The sequence below is a fragment of the Scomber japonicus genome, chromosome 18 (genome assembly GCF_027409825.1).
Source record: "Scomber japonicus isolate fScoJap1 chromosome 18, fScoJap1.pri, whole genome shotgun sequence".
Taxonomy (NCBI): domain Eukaryota; kingdom Metazoa; phylum Chordata; class Actinopteri; order Scombriformes; family Scombridae; genus Scomber; species Scomber japonicus.
Genome location: NC_070595.1, coordinates 17428464 through 17452828, shown reverse-complemented (window position 1 = coordinate 17452828; position 24365 = coordinate 17428464). Strand labels below are relative to the sequence as shown.

At 39.7% G+C, this 24365-nt stretch overlaps 2 protein-coding genes across 5 annotated transcripts; both read right to left on the bottom strand.

Annotated features, from left to right (window-relative positions):
- Positions 1-485: 485 nt before the first annotated feature.
- On the bottom strand, positions 486-12508 carry ubtf (upstream binding transcription factor). Of its 4 annotated transcripts, none has more exons than XM_053338076.1 (21): positions 10821-12508; positions 8967-9025; positions 8641-8813; positions 8463-8546; positions 8224-8379; positions 8047-8111; positions 7830-7956; positions 7641-7751; positions 6908-7041; positions 6648-6789; positions 6514-6555; positions 6277-6387; positions 5883-6038; positions 5604-5750; positions 4760-4870; positions 4580-4668; positions 4298-4487; positions 4153-4200; positions 4011-4064; positions 3817-3933; positions 486-3707 (listed from the first exon to the last, which is right to left on the bottom strand). In XM_053338076.1, exons 2-21 carry the CDS (start codon positions 9001-9003, stop codon positions 3582-3584), a joined length of 2220 nt encoding a protein of 739 aa, XP_053194051.1. In that variant the 5' UTR covers positions 9004-9025; positions 10821-12508; the 3' UTR covers positions 486-3581. The 4 variants fall into 4 exon arrangements, with proteins under 4 accessions (XP_053194051.1, XP_053194049.1, XP_053194048.1 ...); XM_053338074.1 differs by having other exon boundaries at positions 486-3710; positions 9548-12506; XM_053338073.1 differs by having other exon boundaries at positions 486-3710; positions 10821-12506.
- A 919-nt stretch (positions 12509-13427) lies between these two features.
- On the bottom strand, positions 13428-23711 carry slc4a1a (solute carrier family 4 member 1a (Diego blood group)). The gene is made up of 21 exons (XM_053338195.1): positions 23594-23711; positions 22265-22335; positions 21659-21714; positions 20132-20232; positions 20010-20056; positions 19743-19908; positions 19499-19634; positions 19330-19399; positions 19192-19234; positions 18912-19096; positions 18538-18745; positions 17549-17752; positions 17309-17457; positions 17021-17215; positions 16669-16905; positions 16453-16542; positions 15795-15961; positions 15425-15666; positions 15173-15342; positions 14688-14861; positions 13428-14573 (listed from the first exon to the last, which is right to left on the bottom strand). Exons 2-21 carry the CDS (start codon positions 22289-22291, stop codon positions 14496-14498), a joined length of 2745 nt encoding a protein of 914 aa, XP_053194170.1. The 5' UTR covers positions 22292-22335; positions 23594-23711; the 3' UTR covers positions 13428-14495.
- Positions 23712-24365: the final 654 nt, after the last annotated feature.

The following is a 24365-nucleotide window of genomic DNA, read 5'->3' as shown; positions in this document are numbered from 1 at the left end:
ACTGGAGCTTTGACTCTCTTCAGACCTTTTTTTCCCCCCTTCTACATGTAAGTTGTTCCAGAAACCTCCACCCTGTTTCTACATGCATTAGAAGAGTGACTTTGAAGCTGAGTGCAAGGAGATTTAAAAGTGGGCCCTGCACTGAGTGTGTTTTAACTGATCATCAGGGGGTCAAATATAGACATTTCTTCAATTTAAGGCAGAGACAATAGTTAAAAACCAGTATCATGTGTTAAACCATGTGCTATCATATAAAAAACTACACACGTTTAGTTTAATTATGGGAAAGTTAATAAGAGGCCCAGCGGTTAATTTCTACCCTGGGGCACCAAGTGTTTAAATAAGGTTTGAAGCACACTAATGTCTAATATATCATTTTATGCTTAATTAAGATATTAAAAAAATAAGCGACTTAGCCCAAAGTTATAATTCTTGAAGTGCTTGAATACACTTAAAATAAAAACACACCACTTCAAACTTTTTTAAAGATCTTTTTTTTATTTTATTTGCCCAAATACTTGAACTACAAGGACATAAGAACACCCTCAGCTATAGAAAACATCAAATTTTTTGTCAAATGACCAGCAGTACAAACTCGTAAAGCTTTGCTGTCTTTAGATATCTCTATAAACCAACGTAAGGGAGAGAAGAAACAACTGAAAACAAGGTGAATTAAACCCAAATAAATTCTTCCCTGTGAGTGAAAGGACTCACTGGCCTCAGAAGTCACAGATGAGGGTTTTTGCCAAATTGAATTACTAACAAAAAAAACAAAAACAATAAGCACTCAATACAAAAAACAGTATTTACAAGAAAATTACAACCATTTTTTTTTCTTATAACCCAATTCCACTGGCAACTCAGTTCCCCCATAATCCCTTTTACAAACTCCCATCAATCAATATCAGCAATCACTTTTCTTTCCCCCTCCCCTCTCCCCCCGCCCCTTAGTTATTTAAATAGTCCACGCTGGTTTTGTTTCAGTCAGTGATGAGATTCATAATGGTCAAAAAAAAAATCATCAGAGTCCATTACTAGCAGATTATCAACAGTTTGTAATAATAATCTGTGTTCCCCTAAAATCCAAAATGACAGTCAATGGAAGTTATTTGTCCGTTTGTCTTTTTCAGGTAACCAATGACAGGACAGCGCCAAGGAGAAAAAAAATAACTAAAAAAGACCTTTGGGAAAAAAAAAAAAAAAAAAGATTTGAAAGATTTAACAATATCTACATTCATGGTGTTGGTATGATGTCCCCACACAGGCACATACATGCACACCGCAGTCACATCATGGTATGCAACAAAAACAAGCAGAACAAAATTAAAACAGCACACATTAAAGCAAAAAGTAACACACACACACACACACGCACACACGCACACACCCTCATATATACACAGTTCTGTGCATGCCTGCACACAAACGCACACAGAGAGGGACAGATTTACATTAAGTGCACACTTTTTTTTTTGGGATCAGCATCAGACTTATAAAACCCATGTGGATTTAAGTCAATACCATTTAAGAATTTCAAAATAAAACAAATAAAACTTGAAAACAAATGATGATGATGAAACCATTCAGAGTTCAGCATCCACAAATGATTTTTTCAGATAGATCTGAAAAAAAAACAACAACTTGCTCAACAATTAAAACAAATCTATTAACAATTCGATCGATTAGGACAAAACCGTAAAACCAAATGTAGAACGGTTTTCAGAAGAAGAAACATTACACCAATTGTATGACATGACAACACAGAGTCAGATTGAGCAAGCTACTCTTGGAAAACAAATGTTATCCCTTCAAATTACAAACTGCTCTGGTCACACAATAAACTGTTTTCATTACCAGAACAAAGTCAAAACTTCTGAATAAACTCAACGCAATTGTTTCAGACTGATAAACTTTTATACACTACAAAAAATGTCAGTTAAGTTCGATAAATGACAGACACATGGAAAAATGGATCCTGCAGTGCCTATAAATGGTGTTCAATCCCCCTTTTTGTTTGTTTTACAACTCTGAAGCACAGAAGATCTAATCATTTTATTTGACGCTGAGGAACAGGAGACTCTTTAATGTGATATTGAAAGCATATTTTGTGTGTAAACTAATCTAAATTGGGTGCTTAGAAGTGATTTTACAAGCACTGAAAGATCATATTTGTGTAACTGAAGTGTGATGGGAAGCTCCAACAGCTGGTTAGTTACACATCTGGTTGTGAAAAATAAGAAAACATCCCAGAGGATACAAGAACAGTTTTCAAGGCACTAAAATAGCCCACTGAATACAATAATTTCTTCTTTTTTTTTTTAATGAAACAGGGAATATGGCACAAATATAAATGTGTTTAGAGCGGACTGTGGCAGCAGAAGTCAGACTTCATTATTAGAATTTGTGGTTGGACTTAAACAGCTGTTTTGATGTAAAATGATCAGTTTTATAAGAGGAATTTGGGAGGAGACAGAGTAGAAGCTCCCATTAGATGTTGTTTAGCCTACTTTTCTTAATATGATCAATTGTTTTTATTTGTTCTTAATCTAGACAGACTTGAAAAGAGTTGTTTCAGCAGCAGCCCATTAGTTTGGGAAATTCACTCAACTTGCTGCTGTCTTACTGAAAGTTATGTGAGATTAATATCAGTTTTAGTTCTGCTGCACTCAGCAATTTCCTCAGAAATGTTGCAGGTTTCCTTTTAAAAAGAGCCGCTTCTTGTTAATCGGTATCAAAAAACCTCATTACATCCTCTTTGGTTCATTGTTGCAAAAAAGACATGAAAAAAGTCAAAGAAAGGGGGTTGTAGAGGGTTGAACCCTTTATAGGCACTGTAGCTTTTAAATGAGAACACGGGTACGTAACAAGTTTGGAAAAGTTTCCAGCAACAAAAAGACATTCATAATGGCTTGAATTTTTTTTTTTCCTGAAAAAATACCACCTCTTTAAGAACCAAATGATAAAATCTACATCATAAATTGAGAATAGAGAAACAAGTCAACTTTCTGAAAAAAAAAAAAAAAAAAATTAAAAAAAGGAAACATTCTGAAGAGTGCAATTTTTCAGTACCCCGCACATCCCCCCCTCCCTAAAGTGATCCACCATACTATGTTCTTTGGCTCTAAGAAGCCTGTTCACAACTCATGCCACTTGTTTTTAACTAATTACCAGAATAATAAAATAAACACTGGAGGGTAAATCATTATCCCTGACATTAAAACTAACTTTAACCATTGAACCTGTAAGTCAAGATTGAAACCAACGGCAGAAAATGTTCATGACATCACCAAACCAGTGGGATGCTGTTTTTGGCATAACGTCAGCCTGTGAGATGATCATCACACCGGGGAGGGAATGAAACTGGTTTTTTTTCGGACATTAAAGGGGGGGGAAGGGGTCCTTCCATGAGAAGATCACAAACGCAGCAACTTAATGTGGGTGAGTGTGAAATGGATGAGGCAATGCAGGGGGCTCCCTCTGGTGGTGGGAGGATAGCAGGGTTGGCACAGTGGCAGAGCTCCCTGGACTCTTGGCTCAGCTCAGCGCTGCTCAGTTCATCTCAGGACGCCGTCGGCCCCGTTTCAGTCCGAATCTGAGTCCGACGAGCCCTGCGACTCGCTGCTGCTGTCCTCCGACTTGTTCTCCTTGTCTTCCGCCTCGTCGTCCTCGTCGTCTTCGTCATCGTCTTCGTCGTCTTCTTCGTCACCCTCCTTCTTCAAACACACGATGAGAAAAGAAAAAAACGTTCAGTACGGACAAAACTTCCATTTTCCTGCCATTAAAACCTGAACACTGCCAGAGACAGCTGCAACTCACGTCGTCGTCGTCGTCATCTTCATCCTCTTCGCTGGATGAGTCTGCCTCGGAGGAAGCCTTCTCCTGCTCGTCATCGTCGTCATCTTCATCCTCATCGTCCTCCTCCTCCTCGGTGTCCTGTGGGAAGAGACATTTAAGTAAGGCTGCTGTGTGGATTTCAGACACAGCTAATAGCAGAAAGAGTGGACACTTACAGATTTCTTGGCCTTTGCTTTGGGGCCTCCTGGTTTTGCCGTAGTTCTCCTTTTCTGAAACATCACGTTAAGAAACATTTTAAAAACATGTCCAAGAAGGTATTTAGAAAGCTAAACTCTCTGATGACACAACTTTACTTACTTGTGAATTATATTCTTTGTAAGTGTTCCTCTCTTGTGAGGACAAGCTCTGTGAAAAGATGAAAGTTGAACGTTAGATAAGAATTTTTCACCATCATTTCTTTAAAATATTTCTCCTACTCAAACATAAAACAATCCCTTCTTACAGCTAGCCACTGCTCCAGTGTTATTTTGTACTGCCTCTGCTTCTCCTCGGCTATTTTCTTGTAACGGTCCTTGTCCTTCAGAGGTAATCTCTGCCAGCGGCTGCCGATCTCAGCCATCCGCTCTTTCATGGGTAGGTGATTCAGCTCTCCGTTGGACAGCATCTCCTGAGAGAACTTCTGATATCCATTTCTAGAGAGTCAAAAAGCTAAATTAGAACTCGGGGGTTTCACAGGCTTACACATAAACAGGCGGCACAGATGGGTTGGATGTGATGAACTCACGATGGTGGCTTCTTGGGTTCACCCTCAAACTTCATCTTCTTCCCTGAGGCGATGGCGGCAGCAGGTGAGCGCATCTCACACAGGTCCCGCTGTCGAGGAGAGACAAGTTTACTGTTAGCTCCTGCTGGTTTACAGATGCTAAGGACTTAAACTGGACATAGACAGTAAGTTTATTCTGACCTCGTATCTTTTCTGGTCCTCTGCTGCCTTTTTGATCCACATAATCTTCTCTTTTTTCTCCATGGTGCTCCAGGTTCCTTCCATGGCTTTCTGTGCCTTTTGCCGGTCGTTCTACAAAAGGAAAAAATTCTCATGATATGTTCCTGAAAACTTCATTTTTCAGATGAAGCTGGGTGATTGTGTACTTTGCCATGCTCTGTATGATAAATAATATAATAATCTCTCAATCCCTTTTGGAGAGTATACATACTTGTGTAAGGAGACTGTCTTATTTTATAACTTTATAATGTTCATCTAAGTAAGAAAATATACACGTAGTTCATATTCTGATTCTATTTTCAGTGTATAAACTGAACTTTTATTGTACATTTTTAGGACTCATCTACTTGTAGATGACTAATCTCTTTTTGTTCTTAATACTGAAGCTTATATTAATGGATAATAAAATGTAAAATCACAGAACGAATGTATAATCACCACTAAGGAAGTAAATGCTAATACTACTGTTTCAAACCATCTTTTGAACTTTGAACACAGATTTCCAATACAACCATCATCATGGGTATGAAGGGTATATTTCTTATATGCATTAACAGAAATAATAATAAAACCCAGGCCTTTAAATTTAGAAACTTTCAAGACCATTAAAATTAGATATCAGCTTAGAGTGGAGATAATTGGCAAAATGAGTGTTTAAAAAAATCTTTTGTGACTTTTCTGGTTGATATTTTTGGATATTATACCTACAAGTGTAGAACAAGGTCACCACTGAACATGGCCACCTTTTTAGCATCCCCTGTTGATTCAGTGTATATGATGTACTGGACCAAAGTGTCAGGCATACCTTAAATCTTGCCAGGTAGTCTCCTATGACACTCTGCTGCCAGATGTCCTGAGCAGTCTTGGGTGGGTCCGGCAGACGACTACGATCCTCCCTCTCCTTCTTCTCGGACTCTGCCTTCAGGACCGTTTCTAGACGTTTATACTTCTCCTAAATGAGCATGACAACTAATCAAATACACAGTAATGATGATAATCCATGTTTTCTACCATGCAGCCAGCTCCCCTGTTGCTCCTGTGACACTGATTGTGCTGTATATACCACAACACCTTGACTGGTTACCTTCTTCTTATCGGGCAGTTCGTTCCACATGCGTGCCAGGAGTCTTGTGAGCTCGCTGTCAGAAAGGTCTGGCCGTTCCTGGTGCAGTTTGGGACGTTTCTCCTCGGAGAAGATAAACATGGCTGAAATGGGCCTTTTGGGTTTCTCTGGATTGACCTGTAGATTTGGAAGTAAGACAATATCAGAAAAGGATAGATCATCATCCAGTTAACAAAGCTACTGTTCAAAAATACCAAGATTCAAACATATGGTGAAAGAGACCTGAGCTCAAAAATGAAACACTGTAACTATGATAACGCTGTACTCATCATAGCGGCAAAAGCAGAACAAATAACAACTATGCAACTAAACAACTGTGAGCCGTAACCTCCACACACTGAATTCTTGCTCTCACCTTTGCTTTTGTGTTCTTCTTTTTGGATGCAGGACTGTTGGCTCCGGCGCCCCTCTTAAAACCGCTCTTATCCTCACCCAGGACCCGCGCCTGCTCCTCCTCAGACAAACTCTACAGATGTGCACAGAGCAGAAATTAAAAATTAATTCCACTGAGGAGGTATAGCATAAACATAAATGCAGTGAAATGTGAAAAAATGCTGGATGTTGAAATAGATAAACAAAAAAAGTCACTTACACTGAGAAATCTGTTCATCTCAACTTCAAACTCCTTCTTCCTCTGAAAAAAAAAAAAAAAAAGAGTATTTAGACAAAATAGACAAAGACTTGCTTTATTTTTTTGATAATGCGCATTAATGTTTCAAAGCTCACCTGTTCACAGCGTTTCTGGTAAGCATCCTTCTCATTCTGTTTCAGCAGTTTCCACCTCTGGCTACACATCACCATGCGCTCTGTGCTGGGAACTTCCTTCATGCTCGACATCAACTCGGCGCAGAACATCGAGTAACCGTTTCTGAAATAACACACACACACACACACACACACGCACGTGATATGTCGTGTTTAAATAACACACACACTAGCAGAGAAGTGGCCTACAAGTCAGCAGTTTATTCTCAACGGTGACTCACGGAGGTGGTTTGTCGGGTCGGCCGTCAGACTTGTCCTTAAGGTGCCTCTCGGCTTTAGTCAGGGTGGACTTGACGATATCCCCCTGGGTCATGTTCAGTTCAGGGTGCTGCTGGATGTACTCGCGCATGGTCTCCTGCAAATGTAGCAAACAAACCCAGCGAGTGAGCGCTCCTGTTGACGTGCCATCTTTACATTTCTACTGGTCTACAAATCACTGAATGGTTTAGGTCCAGAATACATGAATGACATGTTAGTAGAATATAAACCCAGTAGAGCTCTGAGATCTACTGACTCAGGTCAGATAGTCGAGCCCAGAGTTCAAACTAAACATGATGAAGCAGCTTTTACACAACTGGAACAAACTACCAGGAAAACTGAAATCATTTTTAAATCCAGGTTAAAAACACTTCTCTTCTCCTGTGCTTATGATTGAGCTCTTTTAAAGCACTTTAAAGCACAGCTAATCATTATTTTATGCTGCAATCTTATATCTAATGCTCTATTCTAGCATTTTATTTCTCTCTTTCTATTTTTCTGTACTTTATTTTTATTATTAGTGTGGGAGGATGGGGGGTTAATTATATGTTTTAATGTTTCTCAAATTACATGTTTTTCTGTTTTATGTAAAGCACATTGAGTTGCTATTGTGTATGAAATGCGCTATATGAATAAACCTGCCTTGCCTTGTCTTGTCTTACTCTGGTGTGACATGACACATCAATGCGGTCTCACCTCATACTGTTTCTGTTGCTCCAGAGACTTGCTGATCCACTTGAGTCTCTTTTTGTCAGAGAGCTGTGTCCACTGTTTGCCAAGACTGTCTTTAATGTCCTTGGTGGTCGCCTGGTGTTAAAAAACCGAAGACGTTAACTACTGACAAACATTTTTTGACATGTTGTATTGTAAACGCCTAAAACTTACATCTGGGCGAGTCTTGAGGAAGGCCTTCTTTTCATGGTTGTACCACAGCTGTTGTGGTGTCTTGGGCTTCTCTGGTACATTTGAGCCTTTCTTGGCCATGCTCTCCATAAGGTCTGGGTGTAGTTCCCTACATTTGCATATTATAAAACAACACATAAAGAAGATTATCATACTTGGATATTGTTGCAAATGTAATAATACTTAAAGTTCTTCTCACCTGAACTTCATCATGCTTTGCACAAATGTTTCTTTGTCTCTCAGGAAGTCTTCCACATATTTTTTCTGCAGACATGAAAAGAAAAGTGCGTCTGTTAGAACTCAATCAATTTCAGAAACAGTGTCTAATAGCGCCTCTGTTTTCTCTTCTGCTCCACCACTGACGCTTTTGACTGACCTTCTTCTTGTCGGGCAGCTCCCTGTACTTCTTTGAGAGGATTTTAGTTAAATCCAAGTTGCTCATCTCGGGGTGCAACTTTGCATACTTGGCCCTCTTTTCCATGAAGAAGCGGAAGTATGGAGTCAATGGCTTTTTGGGGAAATCGGGGTGTTTCTAGGAGAGTGAAAAGACCTGTGAGATACATCCAAACAATGCTACTTGTCCATTAGTCATATAACGCATCGGTCTTAACTCACCTTTATTTTCTTGCCCTTGTAAGGGTTCTTGATGTAGTCTTGAGCGTCAAATATCAGCTCTGTAAGGGTCCGGAATTTACGAATCTGTGGATAAGACAGACACAGAAAACACACTCAATTAGTAATAGAGTTTGGCATTTACCAGACAATAAATCTATCTCACTTCCCCTTCCCATACCTCTTTGGAGACTTCCGTCCACTTCTGCTTACACATCTCGGCTGTGTATGAATTGAAGGCCACCTTCTGCCAGTCGAGGTGGGACTCTGACGTTTTGTATTTGGTCAGGTCTTTCTGGGGCAAGGCCACTTTCATGGCCTCCAGGAGTTTTAAGAGGTCATCCTGTGGCCACACTGCGATGATGCAGAGACAAGAGAAAGGGACATTAGGGACACTGTCTTTATTTGCATGTTTAAAAAATATACTCATAGTTTTAATAATAGCAGATATGTGAGCATTGTGCTATTATTTGAAAGAAAAGGCAATTCATTATTTTAATATCCCACCTAGGCCTTGGGCTGCTGCCTCCATTACTCCATTCATTTGTGAGTGTACAGTCTTGTATCTACAAAAGCACAAAAAAAGTCAAGTTAGCAAGTCAAATCTTTAATTATCTTTATTATGAAAAAAACAAATAAATAAATATAATCCACTAATATAATCAACACTCATGATTAGCCCCTACACAAATCATAATACTTGTGTTTTTAAAATATCACGGAATTTAATGATAATGTTATTTTTATTCGTGTTTTATTCATATGATTAAAGTGTTTCCCCCCCTCTATAAAAGGGATTACAAGTGTGATATAAAAAGTAAAACTCATGGTAATGGAATTTAAATTTGGCTCGACATAATGGGTTATGTTCATTACACCGCCCCTTAAACGTTTACGCTACATGGTGAGACATAGGCTATTGCTTGTGACGGCTTCAAATCTCAAATAACACTGCGGAGGGCTTCAAACTAAGCACAACTAGCTACGACAACAGGAGTCTCTCCGTCGAGCAAATGTTTCCCCCGACCGGAATTTGGCGCATTAGCACTGTCCTTTACTACACACAAATAAATGTATCGTGGACGCACAGGAGCGACCATTTTCTCGCCTAGTCCGCTCGGGTAATGGAGGATTTTTCAGTCGGGGAGCTGAAGGTTGGGGAGGATCCACGGAAGGAGGAAGCGAATGGACGTGGACGGACAGGCAGCTGTAGGCGACCAGCTGACCACGGGGATCTGCTTTCGGTCTCCGACAAGAGGGGGAATGGTGGCTTTGGAAGCACTGCAGTGAAATGCGCCACTCGGCAGAGGCGCCTCATCCGCGTCGGATGCGCGTCTAGCTCCGCCATGCAAACCTATAATCTTCCCTTCTACATGTTTACTCGGTACTGGAGCGAAGTGAGGGAGGGGGAGAGAAAAACAACCATATTCTCGTGCACAGTCAATAAATCAGTGTTTTTTCCCAGGCTGCTTTATTTAGGGTTTTTTCTGGCTTTTAACGTGATGCTTTTTAAGAGCAAAATCCAGTACATTCTTCAGCGAGGCGTAGCCGATCTGTGCTCCAATGATGGCGGCTGCTCGTTGTTCATCGTGTCCTTGATGGCACCAGCTCACTGTGGTTGTCCATCGTGTGACCCAGCTACATTAAACCCATCGACACCGGCCATTTGTATAACTTTTAACAGCTGAAAACATACACACCTGGAGCCTTTGAAACATCGAGAATAGCTTCAATTTATGTAAAAAATACAACATATGGACGATGGAAAAACCAGAGCTGGGGCATTTCCATGGCCAAGGGCAACTTGGCACGACAAATGAAGCTTAAAAATGGGGCATTTGACTAATATATTTATAGCTAGACGCATTTTTTTAAAATGTTAAAACACAAAACTTTACAATTGCTTGCATTTTTTAGTTACAAAAACGCTCAGTGTAGATTTGGCTACATTATTACTCACAAAATATTAAAAAGCAACATCTACATTTCTTCAAAGTATATAATATATAGCTACTTCGTCGGGTTATAATTAAACAAATAAAATGAACCAAATTGGTAACCGAGATAGCTGTTTTAATACCGTGGTGGGTTACTTGCGGAGGCGCAGGAAGAAAGAAGAAAAATGGAAAATGTTTCAAATAACCAATCTGTTACATTTCCAACCTTACTGTACTTAAGTGAAATTTAAAACACACAATATTAGACATTCTGGCTACAGTATTGCGGTGGCTAAACATTTAAAATAGCTCCAAAATAAGGAGGAAACATGGTAACACAACCGAGACTGAGCAGCTTCACTGGCGCTGACAAACAGCTCCAGGTCCGCCATGCTTCAAGCCCTTGCTCTACATGGAAACCTACCGTGACAAGGTCCAATGGCGCACTGCAAAACACTGAGAAAAACCAGGGGCTTAAAGAACTTTAAAAAACCCAGGGCGTTGCAGACTCCCCGTCCCCTCGCACCCAAAAAAGCGTCGAGAAGAACAAGAAGGCGGGTTATTTTTCTCTCCACCTTGGAAGCTCTCGGTCGTCGCTGGTTTCTGGGCTACAGTCAGTGAGAGAGAGAGGGGGAGAGAGAGGGCGAGTCTCTGCACGGTGAGATATTAAACCGAGATCCCCTGATGGCTAACCGAGAGAGGCGGCTGGCTGTTCCGACAACAGCCGCATGGAGGTCTCGGCGCGGAAACCACCGATAATTCCCCCACGCAAATAACCCCTCCAGTTTCAGCACGAACAGACGAGAGTTTCGCTCAAGGGAGTTGGCATAAAAACAGGCACGGTGGCAATTTAAAAAAAAAGGAAATAACCAACGCTTAGTATTACCTCCGAGGTTCGTGCTTAGAGTTTCTTCCCCGCTGTAGAGGACAAGAAACTCGGCTATGGCCGCCCTCGTCTGCACCCTACCCCAAGCTCTTGGTTCATTTGGCTCAGTACAAAGAAGCGACCGACCGAGGCGCTTTCCAAACAAAAGCAAACATTAAAAAAGGTGAATTTTGCGGTGTTTTTTCATCTAATTTTTTTAGGGGGAGCGCTTGTTTATCGTGCACTCTCGTCGAATTAGGAAACCGAGCGCGGCGGCTGTGTTTGCCTGCTTACCTGTTTCTCGGCGTCGTTGTGGAGGAAGAAGGGGAGGGTTGAACGATAGCCAGCACTGCGCCGTCCGTCCTGGGCTCCAGTCCCCGCAGAGATGGTCCTTCCCCCCCGCCTCCATCTCACTCGCCCGTCTCCCTCCACTCAACGTGCAGCAGCTTTTTCTCTCTCTCTCCATCCATCCATCCATCCATCCAACCCATTTCGCCGAGGAGGCATCCACATTGTTTTTCTCCGTGCTGTTGTATCTGAACCACACAACCGAGGGTGATTATTTCTACTCATGGTTGGAGGAGGCCGACCATGTCTGATCTGCAGCCGAAGTTTGCACACCGAATATTTGATCAGGTAGCCCGAAACTTTCACGAAAGCCAAAGTTTGTGCCAGTGGTTATGTAATTTTTTTTTAATGCAGCTGGCTCACCCCATATACTCCCCATTAACATAATTAAAGATAGTTTTCTCAAGTTTATAACAAGTTTATAATTCGCACTTTCATTTTAATGCCAGTTTTCCACTTTTTTTTCTTTCTTTTTTAGAAGACAATCTGATATATCTCCAAAGCAGCCTCCGGTGTCTTTTTCATATGCCAGAATCCTCTTTTTGCAAATTGTAAGCGGCTGTTTGACAGCTTAATTTTGGCCCAGCATGTTTTTTCTTTTCAACTCCACCTTGTGTGTTTGTGGGCGGAACCCGCGGCCGTCCAATCCCGTCAGTCCGATCCAGGGAAAACAAATTACTTTCAGGCACTCGGCCTCGTTAAACTGTGCTGCGTTTGGGTACTGTCGGAAATATTGCCATCATCGCAATGAGCACAGAAGTGGCACAGTTATCTAAGGAGTCGACTGTAAAGTGTGCACAGTGTTGGGGAGTAAGCTACTAGTTCCATGTAACAGTGTTATGTAATTTGATTACAAAATAAATATAACAGTAATCATTACAGTTACTGGAAAAATTGTTGATGATTACAGTCTATGGTCAGGCCTCATATTTTGCTCAGGAGGATATTTTTCCCGCCATTTTGAAATATTAAACATGTTACTGAACACATATATTGCTGTTTCTGATTCCTTGAAAACAATTTATTTTTTATATTTGTAAATATATTTTGACATGGGCTTAAATGGTGTCAAAGTACCAATTGAGCCCATGCCAGACTTTTAACTTTTTTCATAAAATATCTTTGTTTTGTAGGCTATTCCAAAATATACATAAATGAATGAATACACTTTCAAATGGGATATAGATTTTACTTTATAAGACAATACATTGCTTATAAATCATGTCTGTATCCATGAAAAACACCTGAACTTTTTGATTTTGATTTTTACACTTACCTAGTAGTAACATTCATTATAAAATGAGAAAAGTAAGCAAATATAATAAGTGACATTACTTTGATTAGGTAATTGGAATAGTTACATTACTGTTACATTTTAAATAGGGTAACTAGTAATCTGTAACCTATTACATTTCCAAAGAACCTTCCCAACTCAGTGGGCACAATGCATGTGTATGTTATTAATTCTTATCTAAATAATCAATGTTATGTAACCTGCCCACTCTCATATTCGCTACATAACATTTTATTTGATCGCCATCTTTAATTAAATAAAGCAATTAAAATGTTAATTTTGCTTCATTTAGCCTAGTCATCTTGTCAAAGGTGTTTTTTTTCAGACTGATTCAGAATTCAGAAATATTTCTGGTGTTTTCCAAACAGAAGTATTGAGAAGTAGGAGTTTACTTGATTACCATGAATGCAGCATACAGCTATACAACCACCTCATGTCTTTTCCAGGTTATAATGAACTCAGTGAGTGATGTGCAATATTGTTGTTTGTTTTTTGCATTCATAAAAAACCAAACAGACTTTAAAGGCTGGTTTTATTTTTATTAAAGTGAAAATCCTAAGCATGTACAGTGTTTCAAGCACACAAACATTATGATAGGCAAAACAAAAGGCATACAATACATTTACAAATCAAATTTTCTGTGATTATATCATCAGTACAATATTTTTTTTTCAACAGCTCAAACAATTAGATCTCATCACCTATTATGCACCCACTTTTGCTGATCTCTATTATGATAAAAGCAATTACACACTGTCTTCAGGATATGGCTGAACAACCTCACTTACAAGCAGATACAACAGATAGCAGATACCTCGCCATACACGTTCTTATGAGGTGAACTGAACAGGAATGATCAAAGTGTGCAGTAAACCATACAGAATATATAAGATGAGGCAAACCTGAGGAACACAATTTTAAAATATTTAAGAATAAACAAAGTAGAGGTCATGGGGGTCAGGCTGGTGTGACAGCCACGTAAAAATGCTTAACTTTGATGTGTGTGTGTATATTAAGACCTGAATACAACTAATGGCTAAATTTTAATAGTGTGCATAAGATTTGGTGAAATTCCACTAGTACAACAGAGTGATCTACAATATATCATCACTGGATATTCATTTTCAAAAGCAGTAGTTATGCACTAAAATAATTTTTAACTCACATTTTAAGGGGAAAATAACCCTAATTTCCAGAATTTAAATAGATCAAAAGAAAACTCAAGTACATAAACACCCCATATCAATACCTTTAGTAAGAAATAAAGTGGAAGATGGAATATATAAATTAAATAGAGAAAATGTAGTTGTGAGAGGACTCAAGATGTGTAATACATCTCAATGACAATGTAGACTAATATTGATTCTCTAAAGTGGTCCATGGTCACAAATACATATTTAGCTGCATGAATAATGTATGAATCCTAAAAATGTGTGGCACCTTCCTTTAAAAGTACCGCTCATAAAAATAAATGAACAGTTGTGAACTGCAAATAATTGTTTACAAGACACCTGATTTTTTCTTTTTTTTTAAAATAGACATTGATAATTGTTGATTTTTGAATGAAACCTTAACGAATGCTATGGTGTTGCTCATGGCAGCGGGGACTCATTGTACACATCCTCCCCAGGTTCCTCCTCTAAGTTCACTTTGGCGTCATCTGCGTCAAGCTGCAACAGAAATGCATGCAATTACAACAGAGAAGTCCGAATATCAAATAATTGTGTATGTAAAAGATGACAAGTTGAAAATAAAATCAGCCTGGGGGGGGGGGGGACACTTACACATTTCATCTCCTTGACTGTGAAGAGTGTGCCAGTCATGACCATGCGCAGAGGGATGGTGAGAATGAGAACGAAAGGCAGTGCCAGGGAGAAGGCACTCATCTTCACCATCCACAGGACGCCCAAGCACAGAAGCTGGATCAGCGTGAACAGATGCATCTTTAATGTGCTCACCTGTACAAATGACATCAAAGAAGCGTGTGAGCAGAGGATGGAAATAATAGCCAAATAAATAATGTCATATTACTGTATGCACATTGAGAAATCAAGAAAAATCTAATGGGACAGCCATTTACAAAATGTCTTATTGGGTTGACATACTGGATTGCATAAATTGTACAGTTGTTTATATTGTTCCGGTATTTTAGTGTACAGTATGTGACATTATTGTGTAAAAATACTAAAGTGCATTTAGAACTTTGGGTGTATTAAATGTATTAATGATTAGAGGGAAGTTCTGAACATCATATTTGATATTTGCATACTTTGTTGGCATAGGCATCTGGGGGGAAATATTTCCTGGGCGTGATCAGCAGAAGCATCCGATCCCACATCTGGATTCCACTCAGAGAGGTGATACCCATGTAGAGGAAGATGCCAAACAGGGCGGTCATAGGAATCATCTTCAAAATGGGTTCCATGAAGATAGAAACACCTGGAAATCACAGAATAAATGAAAGATTAATAAAAGAAGATGGCAACGCATTATGATCCAGCATTGAGATAGTAGCACCTACCAACAAGTATGGCAACGAGAATGCCGCTGATCCTCTGCTCAACCACCTTCTCAATCTCTGGCTTTGGGCCCTTGGACATGACAGTGAGAGCATTGGCATGGGTGACAGATCGCACAGTGGCAGCGCTCAGCCACGGCACTCCAAAAATAGAGGAGATGCCCCCCATGGTGACCAAGAGGAGCAGATCAAAGTGGAAACCAGATCCTTTCATCATCTTCCTCTCCGGTTTGCTCACAATCAGCCTAGAGGACCACAATGCAGAGATAGTAGAGAGTTAGTATGTGGGCAACAAACAAAAATCTTGATTTTATTCAATGTTTTCATTAGTTTCAGACAGTAATGCTATAATATACAGTATATTGTCACTCACGTTGTAATCTGGGACTCGAGGAAGATGAGGATGAAGACGAGCAGTGCTGGTACACAGCACGCAAACATCATCCAGATAGGGAATTCCTTCTTCTCTCCCATGGGGTTGATGAACCACCCTCTGACTTTGGGGTTGGTCACCTCAACACCTTTTGGCACAACAAGTTTCTACAAGGCGACAAGATGATATATAGATATATTTTTAGCTAATATATCTTCAGGGTATGGATATGATGACTGAAAGAGACTAATTAAAGTAAAAACTTGCTCCTTTTTATTTGATTGCGTGCCTTATGATCAATCACTAATATATCACATTCAAGTATATCACTGATTAAATTCATCAATCAACAAGACTGAACAATGATGATCATGTTGTCTGTCATCAATATCTTTTTTAATAATATACCAATCCTATTGAAAATGGGTATTTATGCAGATAAGGTGACTGACTAGACAAAATCCACACCACAAAAAGTGCTCCAAACCTTTAAACAAATCATGACATGGCACTGAAATAATATAATGTCTATATTTCTTTCAATAGCTTGTGTACAGTGCATACAGTACAACTGCAAAACATTTAGACATATTTATATTGCAAAATGATGTGAGGTTTGAGTGTTCTTTGAGATGTCTTATCTCTACATAGCACTTACCTGAGTGTAAGCATCCTCAATGCAGATGTCAATAGCAATCATGATGAAAATGGCAATCGGGACACCGAAATCGCCAATCAAACGACGGATCTATGGAGTAAGAAAGGATAGAGTGTCAAGAAAACACAACATGGTCACTTCATTCAAATGATTTTGCATTTAGAAAGGGGAAATATGGGAAATCAAAGTTTTCTGGGTGTAGAGAGTTGATCTTACCGGGCCAGGGAGATAATGACCATTCTTGAACTGACGAAGGAAATATGCAATGAAGAAACAACCAAACATAAGGCACATGGACAGCAGGGCAGTGTTGGGATAGGGCCTTTCAACCTCCACATGAATGGTTTCGTTGCTCTCTGGGTGGATGTCCATCCTGAAGACTGGGTGGAAGGGGTCGTCCAGTGAGTCATTCAGTTGGGCGTAGTTCAGAATCAGAGGGTGGGCTTTGAAGATCTGATTTAAAAAAAAAACATTAATAAGATATCACAGGGAACATAAATGAGACATCAAATGAGATGATTACAGTGATGGTTTGGGCAAAATGTATGATGAGATGAGATGAGGAAACCTTGATGAGCTTGCTGAAGGTCTCATAGATGAAGATGAGAGAGATGAGGATGGAGAAGATTTCTTGGGTGAAGCGTGAGATGAATCTGACCAAGAAGCTGCCTTCCACAGCCACAATGATGAACACGATCACAATCAGCCACATCCCCACCCAGATACGACCCACAATGTATTCCATGCCCTGGGACTTGCAGAACTAGTATAAACAAAACAAAATGTGTATTAATGAAACTAAATCGCTTTCTAAGGAATGATTGTGAGGGTTTCAAAGTGTGAATTTAATACATACAGCAAAAAAAGCTTCTTCAAACACCAGCAGTGGTCCTGAGAAGCCGATGACAAGGACAGGCTGGGCGGCAATGAGACAGAAGATGATTCCCTGGATGCTGGTGGAGATCATGAGCTCTGACACTCCCATCATTTTTTCTGTTTTGTCAGCTAGGGTCAGACAACAGAGACAATAATGGATCAGTTGTACTCACGCTAATATCAGGGATCAATGAGCTGCTTTTCTCTGACTCTCTCTTACCCAATAATCCTCCGAAAGTGATGGCAGGTGACAGGGCAGCGAAGTAGATGAAGATGACGGCAGCGAGGACCTGAGGGTTCAGAGCATCTGTGTAGTCGCTGATGTAGTGGCGATAACGGCGCTTTATGTCTTTCACCATACCACCGAAAGGATAGCCTGTACGGGCCAGAGGGTCTTCCCTTGGACCATCTACAGCTGCATCAACTGAACATATAAACAAATCAAATCAATATTAGTAATTAAAGCAAATCTGCTCTCTTAATGTTGCTCTTAAGACAAGGTCCTTCTTTCAAATTTCTCCTGCATGTACTGCTCTTGTCTGTTCCCTGCCTTTTTTTTTCTTTTATCAATGTTTCACAATTAAGACCACATTTCCTGAAATGTATTTTTCTTTTTGCAAGGAAGTTGTTGCAGCTTATCACTCCTCTATTATGTGACTGAAGTGGATAAACAACGCATTGTTTTGGTTATTAATTTGTTTTATAATTTACTAGATGAATAGCACCATCTTCCTGCATTTTTATATAAAGAAATCCAACAATTACAAAGTAGAAGTTTGTCAGGGCTCATCTTCTCAGTGATGGTCTTGTTTTCTTATAGTCATTATGATTTACAGCTATTGCAATAATATCTACACAATAGAATTTCAAAATGAATGTTTTAATCTCTGCATGCAATGGTGCACGGAGCGCCTTTAAATTCATTTAATATATTTTAACCACAGTACAAATATGAGATTGGAAAGGAATGTGCATGTTTACAAACTAAAGATCAAATCCAAAAGAAAACCTAATTATACATATATTATTCATATTCATGAAACTGTTTGAATAATAATTTAATAAACACCTTAAAATATATGACCAGAATTGACCAGGGTTTTGTATGGTCCGGACTGTGTAAAAATGTGTCTTCAGGCTACAAATGTTTGGTCTGTAGACAGCTGTGGAAAAATGCTGGACATTGTAAGCACTGTGGTGTGCACTGACCTTGGACCCTGTCACCAAAGAAAAGACGGGTGTCAGAGGGGCGCACTCTGTCCTTCAGCATCTGCTTCTGGAAACTGATGATTGGATTCAGCATTTCTTGATCCTGGATCTCAGTGGGAGGGATCACAATGCTGCAGTCCATGAAGTCAGCAATGGCATTGGTCACATCTTTCTCAGTCTTGGCCAAGAAAGCCTCCAGAGAGAACACCTGTTGACAGCCACACAGGAAGCTTTTACTTTGCCGCACTATTATTAGCAAACATAATTATATTAAATAGAAATCAGAGTGTTTTTACATTGGTAGGATTGTGTCAGTCATAAAGCTACATGCTGCTTTGCCTTGTTTTATCTCCCTACTTTCTCCTCTTTCTCACCCAGTCGGCCATTAGAGCACCCATGGCACGCCCAGTTTCACTGTAGTCTATGTCATTCTGGCTGGGGCCCATGAGGACGAAGACAAAGCGGACAGGGACAGAACACTCCATGGTAGACTCCATCACCACAGAGTCCTCTAGTCTGACAAAAGCCACCACTGGCTTCTCCAAGGAGCTCAGGACACCTATTGGAAGCACCCTCTTTAAGTTAAACCTGGTCATCCACTGACAGTACAATAACCTGGAGATGCATGACTACATTTGAATAACATAAACGTACCTGAGAGGACAACTGAGGCCTCCATGCTGTCAGAGCAGTCTCTCTGCAAAATTAACAGTTCAACAGTACAATAAGTGTAAACTCTGATGTTTTAATCAATGTGATGAAAAATAATGATGAAAAAACAAAGATTAATACCGTTTTAGTTACAGAAAAGGCCTGCATCTCAATGTCTCCAGAGGCTGTAACCCCAGGTCCACCAGTTTGACTAGAAGAACAAATAAAATCAATATATATTCTGCAAACATTTTCATGACATTATTGTTTTGTAGGAAAAAACTGAGAAATAGTGGGTCCTGTGTGTTACCTGCGTCTCAAGAGGAGAGCTCTAAGCACAGCATCGCGATCATCAGCACGAATATTACCATTGTCCAGGAGCTCATCTGCCACTTTTTCAAGCACAGCAGACAGACTGCCGGCATTCAGATCAAATATGTATGCACCTGAGGACAGACACAGGCTGGTTGTATTCACAAAACAAGAACAAATATGTTTTTATCCCACTGTAACATATACACTGATTTCTGTGACATTTCGGGTTCCTAAGTCACCTGTGCTCATGAACTTGCGGAGCTGAATCAAGCTCTTGAAGGTGAGATAGGAGACGTGAGAGTTACTCCATGTTCCTTTTGCAGCGTTGAAGTTTTCCTCAAAGCCCATCCAGCGGGAAGTCTCCTGCCAGGTGCTGCCCTGGAGCTCATTCAGCTCCACATAGGCCTGTGGTTATATAATGTAGTTAGTTAAAAAAACACATACCTGTAGAAAGAGTTAATTTGAATTACATGAACTTCTGGCAAGAGTTGAGAATGTAGACTAACTTGAGCGTCCCCTCTTGTGGTGGCATTGGTGTTTACGTTCAGGAAGGCTGAAATAAAAAGACAGAAAAGTCATTGAAAAAGTCAAATCACTGAAAGCTGCATGGACTGTGAGAGGAGCCTACCATCTGAGTTACTGGGGATGACGATGGGTAGAGGCTCATTGTCCTCTTCGTCCTGCCTCCTCCTGTCCAAGTCGTAGACATCACTGTAGCCTGGTGGACTTCTGGTGGTGTGGAGGGACAGAAACATTAACAGAAACTAAAGATGATCATGGGGTGAGGCTCAACACCTTCAATGTCTCACCTGGTGTTATGGACAACATGTCATATGGACAAAAAAATGTGGGATTCTTTGGAAAATACACTCCAATTATTGTGTTTGTAGATGGAAAATGGCTTTAAGATCCATCCAAGTAATTAATTAATATAGGCTATCAAAAAAAAAATTAAAAATGTGTTATTAATGCTATTCCTTTCATGGCCAGAAGAGGGCAGTGTTGCTCAACCTATCTCTTATCACTGGCATTCACTTCTTAGTGCTGATAACTGTGTGCGCTGACTCTAAACTCTAAGGTACCCTGACCACAAGCTGTGCAAAAATCCCATCTCCTTTCTTGGATTCACTAGGTAAAACCTTGCTGCTAGGAAAAGTGTCCAGTATTTCCTGTATTTCATGTAAATAGCTGAGTTGTAATTATGTCTGTGATTTTTATTTCTTTCTGAAAGCAAATAAACCAAAAACCAAAAACAGCCCATTGATATCAATTATTCAGAGTCCTACTATACTCTGATTCAATGGTAATTTGGTTAATGTCAATGTTTTTAAGTATTTTTGTGGTCCACTGGTGTAGATGCTTGTAAATTGCAACCATTAGAGGGTTTTTTTTGCCACATGTTGTAGGGTCAGCATAGCCCTAACCTTTAACCTGCAGTAATTGACTTTTTGGCCATATGGGGGCAGCACAACAAGCTGATAACATAAAGTTCAAAAAGTGAATGTGTTGCCTATTTACACATCCAGCTAACATGGAGCAACTTAAGCAATAATTTGAAGTCATGTTACTTGCTATCTAGCTGATGTAAGTCCAATATTCACTATTCCTTTTAGCCCAGTTTTGATTTTTGAAAACAATGCTTTACTTTATATGACACTAAATGCTCCCCTGTTTTCACTTGCTGGTTGCTTACTTTGTCTGTTTGCTGTTTGGTGCGAAGCAGACAGAATACAGTGGATAACTTTTATTGAAAATAGCTTCCATGCTGATGGGAGTTAGTACAATGCAGTCAAATTGTGAGCCATAAAACCAAAACAATGAGCTAAAGAGCTAAAGAGTAGTTCTCTGTGGATGTGTTAGTACAAGCACTACTTTTCAAATTACACAAAATAATTTTATGAAATATTAATTTAAAATATTGATTAGATAAGCTTTAACTACTTATACCTTAGATCTAAGTATGGTCACTTGATTGGAGCAACCTTTAGGGGGGCAGTACAGATCTTGGGAGCACTGCCTGACGTACTCAGATCAGGGCAAGAAAGCCTCAAATCCTTTGTCTTATCAGAGACAGAATTTCTTTTTACATAAGTGCAACCTGCGTAAGTAAACAGTCTGCTTAAACAGATAGACCTCACAGAGAAGAAGGACTTACAGTGTAAATGGGGAAGGGAAGGCTGACACATTGTCCTCATAGGACATGTCACTGCCCTGGAAAAGAGGAAAGAGATTTACTGGAATAAAAAGTTTGATGAAAATATATATTGCTGCAAGATTGATTGATGAGTCTGCATCCGGATTAATTTTACAAGATTTATTCCCTCTGTGATAAAGCCCTGGAGAACAAAATAACATCATGTGTAGTTTTTATAATACAATCGTCCTGAATCTTTATCTGGGTAAACAACTATGGTGTGTGTGTGTGTGTGTGTGTGTGTGTGTGTGTGTGTGTGTGTGTGTGTGTGTGTGTGTGTGTGAATGATTAGAAGAGAGTTCTTGATGAGCATGTTGACACCTTGCATGGCAGCCACTCCTGTCAACTGATGAATATGTGTGTGAATGGGTGAATGTGGCTTGGAGTATGAAAGTGGTACGAGTGGTTGGAAGACTAGAAAGGTGCTATATAAGTGCAATCAATGTACTATTCGTTATTACAATACATCCTGCAGCAATTGTAAAGTTTATACTGTATTTTAACATCAGCTTTAGAGTAAAGATGTCAGATGTCACAATGCATATGAAGGAAAAAAAGAAGACCAACCTCCTCAAAACTGAAATGGTTGTCCATTGATATTTTTCAACCTCAAACCTTCAGCTACTTTTCTGCGTTCCCTAAGACAGAAAAAAGAATGAATGAGCATAAAAATAATTACATCAGTTATAATAATTACAATTACAATAATAATCAAGTTTCCCATAACTAATTGGAACTAACAGTTGGGACCATTAACATTAAAAATTGAGTCAGTCCTTTAATGGTGATTTTTTTGGATTTGACATGCTTTAAACACAGACAGGTGCACCTGCAGCATCCATATTACATGATTTTGCAATAAATATACATTATAGTTTTTTTCAAACGATTGGAGAACAGGTTTCTCTGCTACTACAGATCCCAAAAAAGTTTTATCACAGTCTAACATAACACAGCCGCTCTGACTCTGACTGTAGGGCCACAGCTTAGGACAGATAATCAATCAACCGTTGAGACTGTGAGCTACGTTATAGTTTAAAATAGAGGACCCACAGAACCTTATCTTTGGGTTACGCCCTTCTTCTACAGCATTACAGCAAATAACTTGCAATGTTATAATGAAGAACATGCAGCTACTGTTACCTACAGTAATACTAAACTGTCACATTTAGACAGCAATACTTACAGCAATATACATTTTATGATGTAACATTGTTTATAGTTTTACATTTTAGCATAATAAACAACAATTTTTTGTAAACTTGCAATTGAAAATATCTCTTATAAGAGGTGGAAGGGCTTCTGTAGAAAACAAAACAACAAAACTAGATAACAAAATATGTATTATTATCTCACAACCACTTAAGAGGAAATGAAACCCATGAATGAGACAATTAAAAAGGAATGATTACCGGTTCCAAAACCAATCTCAAGATAAGGCCATTACATCTAAACAAGCACACTGCTCAATATTAAGACTTTGCTGTTTAGTGTTTTACAGAGAATATACAGGTAGTTAAACGCTAAGCCAAGACAATTGTACAAATTATGAACACTGTTGCCAGCTCAAAGTGCTGTCAGCTTTTCAAAGATGAGAATCACACTTGACCTCCAATGAGTAAAATGCTCGAAATATGTTAACATAAAATGCAAAGCTAAATATTTGGTATATTTTATGTTAATCCTTTCCGAGAAAATAACTTATGCTCAACAAAAAAGTTTGGATTCTAATGTCCTGGCCTTATCTCACAAACATGTCAAAGACCTAAAAGGTTAGAATATGCTGCTCTGTAATCGAGATACATTCAAATATCCATCTTGTTTGACCTCTGCCCTCTAGTCCAGTAGTGTCATAAAGTGTGTCTGACCCCTGTCCAGCAGAGACCACACCCTTACCTGCATGCAGGTACTCCCACCTGGTCTCCAACAATGGGAACAGGACGGTCACTGTTCTGTCAATCCAGACGAGTCCAATGATGAAGTGAGCTGGGACCAACGAAGATGAGTTGCAGAGACCGAAAAAGATGAGCGGGAACACCCATATGAAACTACGTCGACCAGAAGAAGTGTTGTACCCCACAACCCCCCCTCGGTTGCTCAGCAACCTGGCAGGAGGGTGGAGGAGATAAGGCCTGTGTGACAGAAAAACAGCTATATCATTGAGGGACACCTTGAGACAGGGATATCCCAGCCCTAGTTTGCCCGCTCTGCCCTCTCAGCATTAACTAAGTTGGGGGGGCTTTCAGAGGAACCTGAATGCTAAAACTCAGAGGGGCACATGGGGGTAAAGAGGGTAAAAATGGGGCAACGCACGATATCACGTGGAGATAATCTTACTATCTTGTTTACGTAGTTGGGGATTCCCTTACGTTGAAGGGGGGCCCCTGTTTGATTTGATTGAGGAAAATGATGTAATAAACACATTAAAGTCAGCGTTTTTCTGTACAGCTCTAAAGCTCACATGGTTTGTCTCCTGTGCATGTGGCATGGTAGCTACAGCTGGTTGGAGCTAGATGCTTATGGTCCAACCCTGTCAGATGACACATACTGACACATGATGAGATACTGACACATGTGTGCAGTGCGGACTGGTTGACAGTAAAACATCAGAGGTCTGTGTTAATAGTTTCTGTAATGCTGCTGCTGTTAAAGAATGGAAAACTAACCT